At 42.2% G+C, this 12136-nt stretch overlaps 1 protein-coding gene across 19 annotated transcripts in view; it reads left to right on the forward strand.

Moving 5' to 3' along the window:
• The window catches only part of LOC148893936 (apoptosis-stimulating of p53 protein 1-like), a 130191-nt gene that overhangs the window by 88656 nt on the left and 29399 nt on the right, over nucleotides 1–12136 (forward strand). For 17 of the 19 annotated variants that reach the window (XR_016116072.1, XR_016116071.1, XR_016116073.1 and 14 more), the window contains 10 exons: nucleotides 11–151; nucleotides 226–412; nucleotides 774–938; nucleotides 2937–3029; nucleotides 3957–4024; nucleotides 4282–4498; nucleotides 5275–5502; nucleotides 6624–6830; nucleotides 11839–11989; nucleotides 12072–12109. Coding sequence is in view for 1 of the 19 variants with exons in the window: in XM_089005106.1 (XP_088861232.1) it covers nucleotides 11–151; nucleotides 226–412; nucleotides 774–938; nucleotides 2937–3029; nucleotides 3957–4024; nucleotides 4282–4498; nucleotides 5275–5502; nucleotides 6624–6830; nucleotides 11839–11989; nucleotides 12072–12109 (1495 nt within the window). In the remaining 18 variants the exon portion in view is untranslated. The remainder of the gene's footprint in view (nucleotides 1–10; nucleotides 152–225; nucleotides 413–773; nucleotides 939–2936; nucleotides 3030–3956; nucleotides 4025–4281; nucleotides 4499–5274; nucleotides 5503–6623; nucleotides 6831–11838; nucleotides 11990–12071; nucleotides 12110–12136) is intronic. The other 2 variants (XR_016116074.1, XR_016116076.1) reach the window with 2 other exon arrangements.

A 12136-nucleotide genomic window follows, 5' to 3' on the forward strand; every position in this document is an offset into this window, starting at 1 on the left:
GTCGTGTCAGGCTCGCAACCGTCACAACTTGGAGCAGAGTAGCAAGTTAGCACACAACAAAGAGCAACACAACAAGAGAAATGCTCTGGTGACAGTGATGGATCAACGCATTGAAAGCCTGAGGGAGCGACTGCAGAAGAAGCAAGCACAAGTACCCTAACGCCTGATTTGTTTTCTCATTAAGGGACTGTTTACCTGCATCATTTTCTACTTTGCATCTCTCAGTTGAACCATATAAATGGAGGAGGCTCACATTCTCCCACACGTCGAAGTGCTGGAGTCTCGGGCCGAGTGGCTGCCGTCTGCCCTTACTTCCAAGCTCCACCTGAAGGGGGACAGGAGGCAGGGTACCACCTGTCACCTGACACATCCCTCAAACCCTCACAACTCAGGCACATACACTCCTTTTCAGGTGGGTACAAATTGTTGTTAAACCCCCTCACAGAACTCCAGAAGAGTTCTTCCTCTGATACCTGCCAATTGTTTAACTGGGTACTTTTCTGTCTCCTTTTCCTGTTTTCTGCCTTCTTCCTGTCCTGTCCTTTTTGTGTATTGTTGTTTTCCTTTTCAACCGTGGTGTTAACATCTATGGTTACTGTTCATTTTATCACTCATTATTTTTTGTCACTCTTGCTGGCATGTGATGCCATTTCAATGTCCTCGTTTTACCCATAACTGTTGCTGTGGAATCCTGTTTTCATTACTCATGTCCATGGTTGTCCCGTCGATTGTATTTTGTGGTTGTTCTTGTGGATGTGGGTGTGCTTATGCAGACGAAGACACGAGTGGGATCAGGAATTCTCCCAAGCAATGGAAAGTGTCTGATTTAGACATCACCCTGTCAGAGCCAAATGACTTATGCAAGGACCCTAAGTCTCCTCACGGCGACCAGAGTAACAGGAGTGAATTTTTAAGGAAAGAAATGTTTCTGTGTCCAGGTCAGATCTCCTTTATTTTTGGTTTTTAGCATGGCCTGTCAATAACATGAATTCCAAAATACAAATGCAGGTCTTGTGAAGCTGGGACGTTGTGCTAAACATTCATTCATTCATTTCCGGTCCGCTTACTGACAGCAGTTGCAAGACCTTTTTGTGGCTCAATATAACTTCACATATAAGGCACACCTGCCTATAAGGCGCAGGGTCATCTTTTGAAGAAAATCAAGTCTTTGGGGAATGCCTTAGACACAGGAAAATACGGTGCATGCATCCCTTCACATCCATCCATCCATTTTTTGTACCGCTTGTTTCTCACTAGGGTCACGAGTGTTGCTGCAGCCTATCCCAGCCGTCATTGGGCACTATGCTGGGGACAGCCTGAATTGGTTGCCAGCTAATCGCAAGGCACACAGAGACGAACAATCCACTCTCATACTCACCCTCAATTTCGAGTGTTCAATCAGCCTGCGATGCATGCTTTTGGAACATGGGAGTAAACCGGAGGAAACCCACACAGGCCCAGGGAGAACATGCAGACTGGGGGGCTGGACCGGGGATTGAACCCATGACCTCTGCACTGTGAGGTCCACGCACTCACTCCTGGACCACTGAGCCACCCTTGCGTTAAACAATGATTTGTCAATCATGTCCAATGCATATTTTATTGAACACACTACAAAGATAAGATCATGGCCAAACTGCTATAAAGTTTATTGGTTATCGCAAATAGTCATTTTATGGCTGTTAAGTACAATTGCAAGAAATTTACGGATTTAATCATCTCCGGTCCATCATCAAAAGGTTTGGAAAATCTTCACAAATCACAGCATGTAAGCATTAGGGCCGAAAACCAACATTGAAAGCCTGGGACCTTGGGTTCCACAGCCGGTACTGCATTAAAAATGAGTTCAGCAACACTAAAGAAAACCAATTTCAGCGACGACAGTTCACACTACATCCAAGCTCATCTGAGATAATTTGATGCAACTGTGAAAACTATTCCCTGGTCTGACGAGTCCACATTTCATATTGGGAGCAGCCCAGGACAGAATTGGCCCTCTTGACAAGGCGCCTCAGTCTTTTTCTGTCCCTGGTGGTGATGCTGCCTTAATGCAACTCTGCCCAACTTCAGGCTTAGGTTGAACATGTGCTGGACAATGACACACAGCAGGTCCTAAAGAGTCGGGAACAGTCTGTACCTGTTGCCTTTCTCACTTTCATCCTTCTCAGTTGGTTCCTCACCTTCGGGGTTGTGACAGACAGACAGGAACCAGCAGGCAGAGTGGGGTCCGAGGGTGTGGCGTCAGTTGAGAGGGCAGTTGTTTGTTGCTGGAAGCTCGTCGTGAGAGGGGGCAGGGAGAGGAAGTCTACAAAGAGAGTGGGTGCAGGTGCAGCTTCAAGTGGAGATAACGGTGGGGCGGAGGCGGCAGACGTCTGGTCCTAAACGGTTAAAAAAGTGATTTAGTTCATCTGCCCAGTTCTTGTCCTTCTCATTCGATGTCACTGGGCTTTTCAAAGTAGAGTCAAAGTCAGCTGTATTGTCAAATATGCCAATATGCATGACATGAAATTACTGTCCTCTCGGACCCATCGTGCAAGGCACTTATAATGACTTTAACAAACATAATAAACAAGAAAATGCCAATTTGTGGCCATAGATGTTTTTCAGGCCCTGCCAGACACCACCGTCACTGCTGGCTTGCAGCTTCTCCTCCATTTTCATCCTATAGGCGTATTTCTTCAGCTCCTCCCTGTTCCTCAACACGAAACCCTTTTGTTTTCCTTCAGAAGGGCCTTTATGTCAGGATTAATCCACGGTTTGTTGTTGGAAAAACACCGCACAGCCTTGGTGGGGTTGCGTTTGCGCCGCTAGCTCGCCCATCTTGTTCGGGAATGATTTTACATTCCTCATAATGACGGATGGGAGGGCATGTCAGTATTTTCTCCTCCTTCTGCGGCGGTCTTTCCTGGCCCGACATCCTGTTTTCTCCTCTTCAGCTCGTCGGGGATGTCTGGTGTGGCGGCCGCTAGCCTGCTATTACATCGCCATGCTAGCAGCTGGTCTCGATTGTAAACAATGGGATCCAGTGTGTGAGTTGTTTCCCCATTCACAGTAGTGATGAAAAAAAAAAAATAACGACGATGAGCAGAAGTGAAGATGCCCATCTCCTCACCATTCGGGAACGGAAATAATAGAAATAATAATAATAATACATTTCATTCATAAGCGCCTTTCTAAACTCTCAAGGTCATTTTACAGTCACAGGATGAATTATTTTGTGGGTGAGCAGCAGCAGCCACACGCGTCAGCGTTCACTCAACCCGGAATAGCTCAAAAATATAGAAAGCTAGCTAGCTAATAGGTAGCTAATAGCTGGCTATATACACATATATATATACACACACAAACACACGATAGATAGATAGATAGATAGATAGATAGATAGATAGATAGATAGATAGATAGATAGATAGATAGATAGATAGATAGATAGATAGATAGATAGATAGATAGATAGATAGATAGATAGATAGATAGATAGATAGATAGATAGATAGATAGAAGCATACTATGACAACCTCTACAAATTCATGTTTGAACAGCTTGTGGGAAGTTCCTCAGTTGTCTTTGTGCTTCAGCTTCATATCACCGTCACTTTTTTTAACAAATTAAAACTATTTCATTGGGCCTCAGTCTGAGCTTTAATATCAATTCTGGTTCTTATTAACTGAAGATAAGACAATCAATAAGATAATCAAGCACTGCTTGATTGCACACATACATGTGAGTGTCTGTCGTGTAAATCACAGCTTCTAATCAGTAAGGCTTCATGGCCCGTTCAGTGTATATAACGAATCATGTGATTTACAGTTTATGCCAGCATAACTTTGACTCTGTCTTCCTCCCTATTTCTCACACCTGATCTTCTTACAATTTTTCAACTGCTTGTTTTTTTAATGGTTGAGTATGATATGAGTTTACTACTCTTCTAAACTGTTGTTTGTCATGTCACACAGCCAGTGAAACATCGGGGCCTATCATTGGTAAAAATGTGGCAAATCGGAGGACCAACAGTACAGAACAGGTACAGAGACATATCTACATGGTGTAGGTAAATGAAACGAAAACAAATCTTTAAAAGTTGAAAAAGCTAATTCCCATTCAAAGTAATTCCCAGGACAATAGAAGCTGTATGGAAAGAAAAGGTCCATCTTCAATCCATCTGCGCGCAGAGTTCAAGTTCAACTTTCCTAATTTGTGACTGTTTGACAAGAAACACTCAAAAGAAAATGCTCATGGTTGTCGAAGTTTTCATTCCTCTTTTTTTCGTCTTTTTGTCAGCATGTTTCTTCTGGTTATGGCACATACCCCAGCACCATCCATCAAGCAGCAGGGAATCACTGCTCCAACAGCTCCCTGCCTCGATCTGCTCCTGGCACATTGGGATGGCCCCGATCGAGTCCTGTGAAGACCCCGTCATCTTCTTCAACGTCTTCCTCCTCCTCTTCATCTCAAGAAATTCAACAACGTATTGCTGTTTCACCAAGTGCGAACCATGGTAACATCCTACATGATTGACCTCTTTTTATTATGATAGTTTTGTAATAAAAAAAAACATCTTGTTCCAAAAAGTTCGCGGACACCAGGGCAGACAACTCTGAAAAGTTGCCTGCCTGGCCAAAAACTTGCCTGCCCCATTTTTCACAACTTGAAACACAACAAGATGACTAATCACAAAAAAAAAACATTGTTGCAAAGTATAAAGGATTTTCTTTTAAATTAAGGAAGTCCCTACCACAAATGCTCCGTTGCTTAATTTATGGTAAATATCCCTTGCTGAAGATTTTGCTCCAGTTGTCGTTTGTCGTCAAGGTGCACAAGGCAATGTTTGCGTTGTCTGCTAAAGGCCACGTGCCCTCCTCTTTCTAAGTGCCTTTCAAAACTCTCAAGTACACTTTACACTCACGGTTTAGTCCGAAGCACGAAACAGGCTTCTGATTGGCTGCTTTTGCTTTATTGAATAAAACAAACGTTTGATTTGAAAGAATATACATATATATATATATATATATATATATATATATATATATATATATATATATATATATATATATATATATATATATATATATATATATACATATATATATATATATATATATATATATTTTTTTTTTTCCTGAAGAAGTTGTCGGCGACCCGGGCCGAGACGTTTTGAAAGTTTTAGGCCCAAACGTAAAAGTTGTAGTCCCCGGGCCTCCGGGCAGACGTTATTTCAAATAGTGCTTGTTCTGACATCTGGACCTGAAGCCATCGATTTGTCTCACCTGATAGGCTCCAACACTTGCACCCAGCCTTTGTCCTTGCCACCTCAGAGGGAACTAATGGATCCACCTCCAGCAGTGGCTGTACGTCCTTACGTCCCTGACCATCCATCCAGGCCACAGTCTCCAAGAAAGGGCCCTGCTACAATGAACAGCAGCTCTATCTACAGCATGTATCTTCAGCAGCCTCAGGCTAAGAATTATGAGTCACTCAGCAACAGAACTGCTCTTAAAGCAGGTAAAAACCAATACAAGATACTGTATATTCTTACATACATATACAGTGATACCTCGGTTTACGAACCCCTTGACTTCCGAACATTTTCGGTTTACGATTGTTAAATTTATGAAAATTTTACCTTGACAGACAAACTATTTTTTGGGATACACGCAGAGCTGCCACAATGAGTGATGTGTCATTCGTGAACGAGCCCGTTCGCCTAACAAGAAAATGGCAGCCTTGTTTTGCTCCTCTATTCCCCGCACCCAGTCGTCAGTTAAAGCCAGTGATTGGTCAATAACACAGCAGTGAGGGGGGGTTTACAGACACAGAGAGAGTCAAGCCATTCTTCAAAAAAGAAAATGGCAGCCGACATTTTTTTGTCCTCTATTCCCCGCCCCCAGTCTTCGGTTAAATCCATGTAATTGGTCAAGAACGCAGCAGTGAGGGGACATTAAAGAAAAAAAAAACATTAAAGAGACAGGCAGACGACAGAGAGTGACAAAGTGGATAGAAAACCGAAAAATTAGGACCCATTTCAACTTTGATAGTTCAAAGGCAGAGTGTAGACTGCAAGGTTAAAATTCCCACCAATCAGACTCCACAAATAACCCGCACAAGCCATCTGTACACTTGATGCAAAAAGCTATCAACCCAGCTAAACAGAACACAATTCATAAGGAACGAGGTAAAATTATCGCAGAGAAAGTACCAACAATGGATCATTCCTCAAGATGGTGAAAGAAGACGGCTACGTTCCTCATCAAGTGTTTAATGCTGATGAAACCGGCCACTCCATTCCATCAAGCCATCAACGACCATCATAAATTTCAATAAAACGACTTTATTATATAGTACAGTTTATTTATTTAATTATAATACCGTAACACATTTATTATACATAAAATAAGGTATATTTTGTGTAGCTTTAAGGCTTAGAAAATTGGAAAGTAGAAAATTATGTTTTATGGGGACCTGGGAACAGATTATTCTGAGTTTAATGGTTTCCTCTGGGAAATTAATTTTTGGGATACACACTTTTCGCCTTACACACTGGGAACCAATTAGGTTCGTAAGCCAAGGTATCACTGTACTGTACATGTTATTCTGTCTTGAATCATTTCCTTTCTTCCCCACAGTCTATGGGAAACCCATCCTGCTGACCTCCTCAACATCTCCATCCCCTCTACCTTTTCTCCACGGCGAAACAAAGACAAATGATGTTCCAGACAAGGAAGCAGCAAGGGCAGTTGGAAGAGGAGAACCCATCAATGGATCAAATTTACCACCTGAGAGCGTGGACAACATTCCTCGACCTCTCAGTCCTACCAAGCTCACTCCAGTTGGTAGGTTTCACAGGATATGATCAGCGATTTCCCGTTTCATCACTTGTTCACAGAACCACATTTTCTTGTGATACAAACTCCCAGTAATCTAACCCATGCATTTTATAAAGTGTTCTAGTGTATGTGTTAAAGTCAGTGACATACAGTAAATAAATAACAGGAAGCAAAGCTGGAAGTGGCGGAAATTAAGATGTTGAGTCTTTCTTTTGGATTTACCAGGCTGGGTGCGATCACACATATGCTCATCAGACAGAGAAACCAAAATGGAAAGACAATTTACAAATGTTCGGCTAAATTCTGTCATTCAGGGAATTTATCAATATAACTGTTTGACCAAGACACGTGACCAAGTCGACCAATGGCGCGACCGATGTATCGATATAAACAGCAAAATGGCCGGCGGGGGATGAATAGGAGCACCGTAATAACCGGATTATCGTAATAACCGGGTATCGTACTAAACGGTACTAATTATACATAAAAAGACTAGAAATGTACAAGGGAAATGAAAATAGTATCGTAATAAGCGGTACTATCGATATAACCGATATCGCTATAACGAGACTTTACTGTATATATATATATATATATATATATATATATATATATATATGTGTGTGTGTGTGTGTGTGTGTGTGTGTGTGTGTGTGTGTGTGTGTGTGTGTGTGTGTGTGTGTGTGTGTGTGTAGTTTACCTTATAACTTCATGTATTTGTAGTGTACACACTCATATCATGTTTCAGTCTAAAGTTTCACACCTTAAGTCACAGCCGATTGGCTCCCTTTGAAATGAAGTCATTCCCGCTAAGGTATAAATAACATCTGTTATATATATAATAATATATATAATAGGCTCCCCCTTTTTCTTCACTGGTCCCTTTGTCTCTCTCTTACTCGGCGCTCTGGCTGAATAATAAGTATTCTTTTTTGAATATCACCTTACTTCCTGTTTTGACGACACAAATGAAGGACTGAACCGGAAGAAGAACAAGAATTAATCTGAACAGATTCAAATATATCATAATAATAATAATAATAATAATAATAATAATACATTTCATTCATAAGCGGCTGGCTAGGTCGGCTAATGCGCCTCGCAGTGGTGACGCCACCAGCGTCAAATTCGGCCTCCTCAACGTCCGCTCGCTTACGTGAAAGGGGTGTCTTATCCAAGACATCCTAATTGACCGTAAGCTTGACTTTTTTGTATAAATGAGACCTGGCAAATGGCGGGAGACTTCTCCGAGCTCAACGACGCGACTCCGCCAGGCTTTGTTTACATTTCTAAGCCCCGCCTCTCAGGCCGTAGAGGTGGTCTCGTGATAATTTACCGCAAGAACTGGAAAATCCTTCAAGTTTCACTCCAGGAAACCCTATCATTCGAATACCTTGCATGTAAAATTTCTGGACCCTTGCCCACTATCATAGCCACTGTATACCGTGCACCAAAACCACATTGTGACTTTCTAAAAGAATTCTCTGATGGCCTCACACACCTCTCCACCATGTCACCAAATGTAATTATTCTCGGGGACTTCAACATCCACATGGACAATTCCACTCTTCCCCTCACTAAAGACTTCACCTGCTCACTTGACAGCTTTGGTCTGCATCAATTCTCGGACTTTCCCACCCACATAAAAGGCCACACCCTGGACCTCATTTGCATGTCTGGCCTTATCCCAAAGAATTGCACAGCTAATGAACTTCCTATAACAGACTATTTCCTGGTTTCATTCAATGTTTCCATCACCCTCTCTCTCCCCAAACCACCCCGTGTCAGCACATATCGCTGATGAACTGATGATGAACATCCCCTGATGAACTTGTCTCCCGGTACAACACGGACCTCACGAACACCCTCAACGCCCTTGCTCCTGTAAAGTTCCGGTCCGTCCAATTTACCATGTGTGCCCCCTGGTTCACCGCCTATCTCCGCTCCATCAAGACAAAAACTCGCCAACTGGAAAGACTTTAAAGGAAGACCGGGCTCACTACTCACAAGGACATGTACACAACTCACCTCACCCATTACAAGGACTCTATCTCACACGCAAAATCGCAATATTACTCTGGACTCATTGACACTAATCCTGGAAACTCACGGGTCCTCTTTTCCCTCTATCACAAAATCATACAACCTCCTATCTCTCTCAACTCACACTTTTATTCCTCTGATACATGCAACACTCTGCTTATGTTTTTTAGTGAAAAGATCAACAAAATCAATCAGCACCTCTCCCAGCCTTTCTACTCCTTCCCAACTACTTTCCGCTTTTGAACTCCCCCATCCCTCTATAATCTCAGACATTATGACCAAATCCAAGAACTCCTCCTGTCAACTCGACCCCCTCCCTACAATCCTTATCAAGTCCTGCTTACCCTCTCTTCTCCCATTTATTTCAACCATTATTCACTCCTCATTATCAACTGGAATTGTTCCTATCCCAGTCAAAACCGCAGCTGTTACTCCAATCCTGAAAAAACCTGGCTCAGATCCAAACGATTTCAATAATTTACGTCCTATTTCCCACCTTCTATTCATCGCCAAAATCCTTGAAAAGACAGTTGTGTCCCAGCTTCACTCTCACCTCACTCACAATAACCTCTATGAACAATTGCAGTCTGGTTTCCTCCCCCGCCACAGTACTGAATCGGCTCTCATAAAAATCACAAATGATCTTTTTATGGCAGCCGATGCCGGTTCACTCTCCATCCTCATCCTTCTTGACCTGACCTCAGCTTTTGACACCATTTCCCACCCTATCCTGCTCGACAGACTTTCCACCCTAGGCATCACCCGCACCCCACTTCGCTGGTTTCATTCCTATCTCTCTAATCGCTCACAATTTATCCAAATCAACTCGTTCCCCTCACGGTCCTCTCCTGTGTCTTCTGGTGTGCCTCAAGGGTCTGTCCTTGGGCCACTTCTCTTTATTATCTACCTACTTCCTCTTGGCAATATTTTCCGAAAGTTTGGCATTCACTTTCACTGCTTCGCGGATGACACCCAACTCTACCTCTCCAGCAAACTCGACACCTCTCTTCCACCTTCATCCCTCTCACTTTGGCTCTCAGAAATTAAATCCTGGCTTTCCCATAACTTTCTCAAGCTTAACAGTGAAAAAACTGAACTTCTCCATGTCGGTACCAAATCCACCCTCCACAAAACTAACAGTTTCTCTCTCACCATTGACAGTTCAACCGTGTCCCCCCCTCCCTCAGGTCAAGAGCCTGGGTGTCATCTTTGATAGCTCACTATCTTTTCACTCCCATATAAATAACATAACTCGGTCTGCTTATTTCCACCTCCGTAATATTAACCGTCTCCGTCCCTTGCTCACCCCTCACTCTGCTGCTATCCTGATCCCCAGTCTCGTCACCTCCCGCATCGATTATTGTAACTCACTTCTCTTCTGTATCAATCAGAAATTTCTCCATAAACTCCAACTCGTCCAAAATTCTTCAGCCCGGATCATCATTAGAACATCATCCTTTCACCACATCACCCCTGTCCTCCGGCAACTTCACTGGCTACCTGTTAAACATCGAATCGAATTCAAAATACTTCTGTTTACATTCAAAGCCATCCATAACCTTGCCCCTCCCTATCTTTCTGACCTGCTTCAAATCTCTGTTCCCTCTCGGTCCCTCAGATCCTCATCCTCCCTTCACCTCTATGTGCAGAGGGCCCGTCTCACCACGATGGGATGCAGAGCTTTCAGCTGCTCTGCTCCCAAACTCTGGAATTCACTTCCACCCAACATCCGTAATATTGACTCCCTCCCTATTTTCAAGTCCCACCTCAAAACCCATTTGTTTAAAATTGCTTTCAATGTCTAATTCATTCTGCTATTTTATTATGTATCATTTTACTTATGGTTTTATTGTTATGTGCTTTGTTTTATTGTTTTCATTGTGAAGTGTCCTTGGGTGTTTTGAAAGGCGCTTGAAATTAAATGTATTATTATTAATTATTATTATTATTATTATTATTATTATTATTATTATTATTATTATTATTTCAAAATTCTCAAGGTCACTTTACAGTCACTACTTAAAAGACAACCGACTTTTCCGGACAAGTTGTGTCCATAATTTGTAAAATGGCTTCAAATGACTTCTACTGAGCGTATTTTACAAAGATTCCACCGCATATAGCTATATTTTACGTTTTAAGACTCACACTGAATATTCAGGAAGTCTTGTTTTTGAGTTGGTGACGAGTCCGTACGTGACGTCACTAAAGGACCTTCCATCACACCAATGTATTTTGCTGTACTTGTTTGGTCTGCGGACCTCGTGTTGCACCCAAAAGCCGCCAGAAGAGGGAATCCAAGCACCATAAGGAATTTATCAGCCTGTGGAAACGGAGGTGGCCACAGGAGGGCGCCATTTTGTGCAGCTTCAATTTTCAATTTTTATTGGTGTTTTGCATTTGACTAAAAATATCATACTGCGTGTTTTGGGTATTTTAGATGCTATAAAACGTTTTTCTGATGTCAGTTAAAAAACAAAAAAGTGACGTCGGTTGTCCTTTAACAATACTTAACTCATGTTCCATTGTGGGCGAGATGAGGAAACAAAATGAAGCGTAGCTAAAGAAATTGTAATCGACAATAAAAAAAAGGAATGCCCGTGATCCGGGTCTTTCCAAGAATTGATACTGACATGAAATGCTGCCCCCTCCTGGAAGGGATAAAGCATTAAATATATATGATATTTTTAAACTAAAACTTTGAGTTCTTCTTTAGGGAGAAAATTTTGCACGTCATACTCGAATAAATACGGTATATCCTGCACCTACTGACTGGATGAATGTTTTTTGATCACTTCGAATGCAGAATTTTGCTTCCTTTTGCTTCCTACATTTGCATCTTATTAGATAATTTGGTTGACCTCACGTGTCATTTAGATGGTTGTTCGATCATGCAAAAATCTTAGTAGCATCAGTTACATATAAAATTCATCAAGTTTTTTAATATTACTATGATATTCTCTATTTTCAGCCCACTCTCAACTACACTACCTAAACGATGCTGACCTGGAAGCCCTGCGCCGTCGTCTTAGCAATGCCCCTCGACCTCTGAAGAAGCGAAATTCGATTACTGAACCTGAGGGTCCGCAGGGGCCAAACATTCAAAAACTACTGTACCAGAGGTTTGTGTGGAACTCTATTCTATTTTGTATGCCTAGTTTTATTCATTCAAGTTGACAGTTGATTTTTGGTCATGATCTGCAGGTTTAACACTTTGGCTGGAGGCATCGAAGGGTTCACAGGTAGGATTTTTTTCACCTCAGTGACTC

This window comes from Hippocampus bargibanti, linkage group LG09 (assembly GCF_051943395.1).
Source record: "Hippocampus bargibanti isolate YZ-2025 linkage group LG09, ASM5194339v1, whole genome shotgun sequence".
NCBI classification, from domain to species: domain Eukaryota; kingdom Metazoa; phylum Chordata; class Actinopteri; order Syngnathiformes; family Syngnathidae; genus Hippocampus; species Hippocampus bargibanti.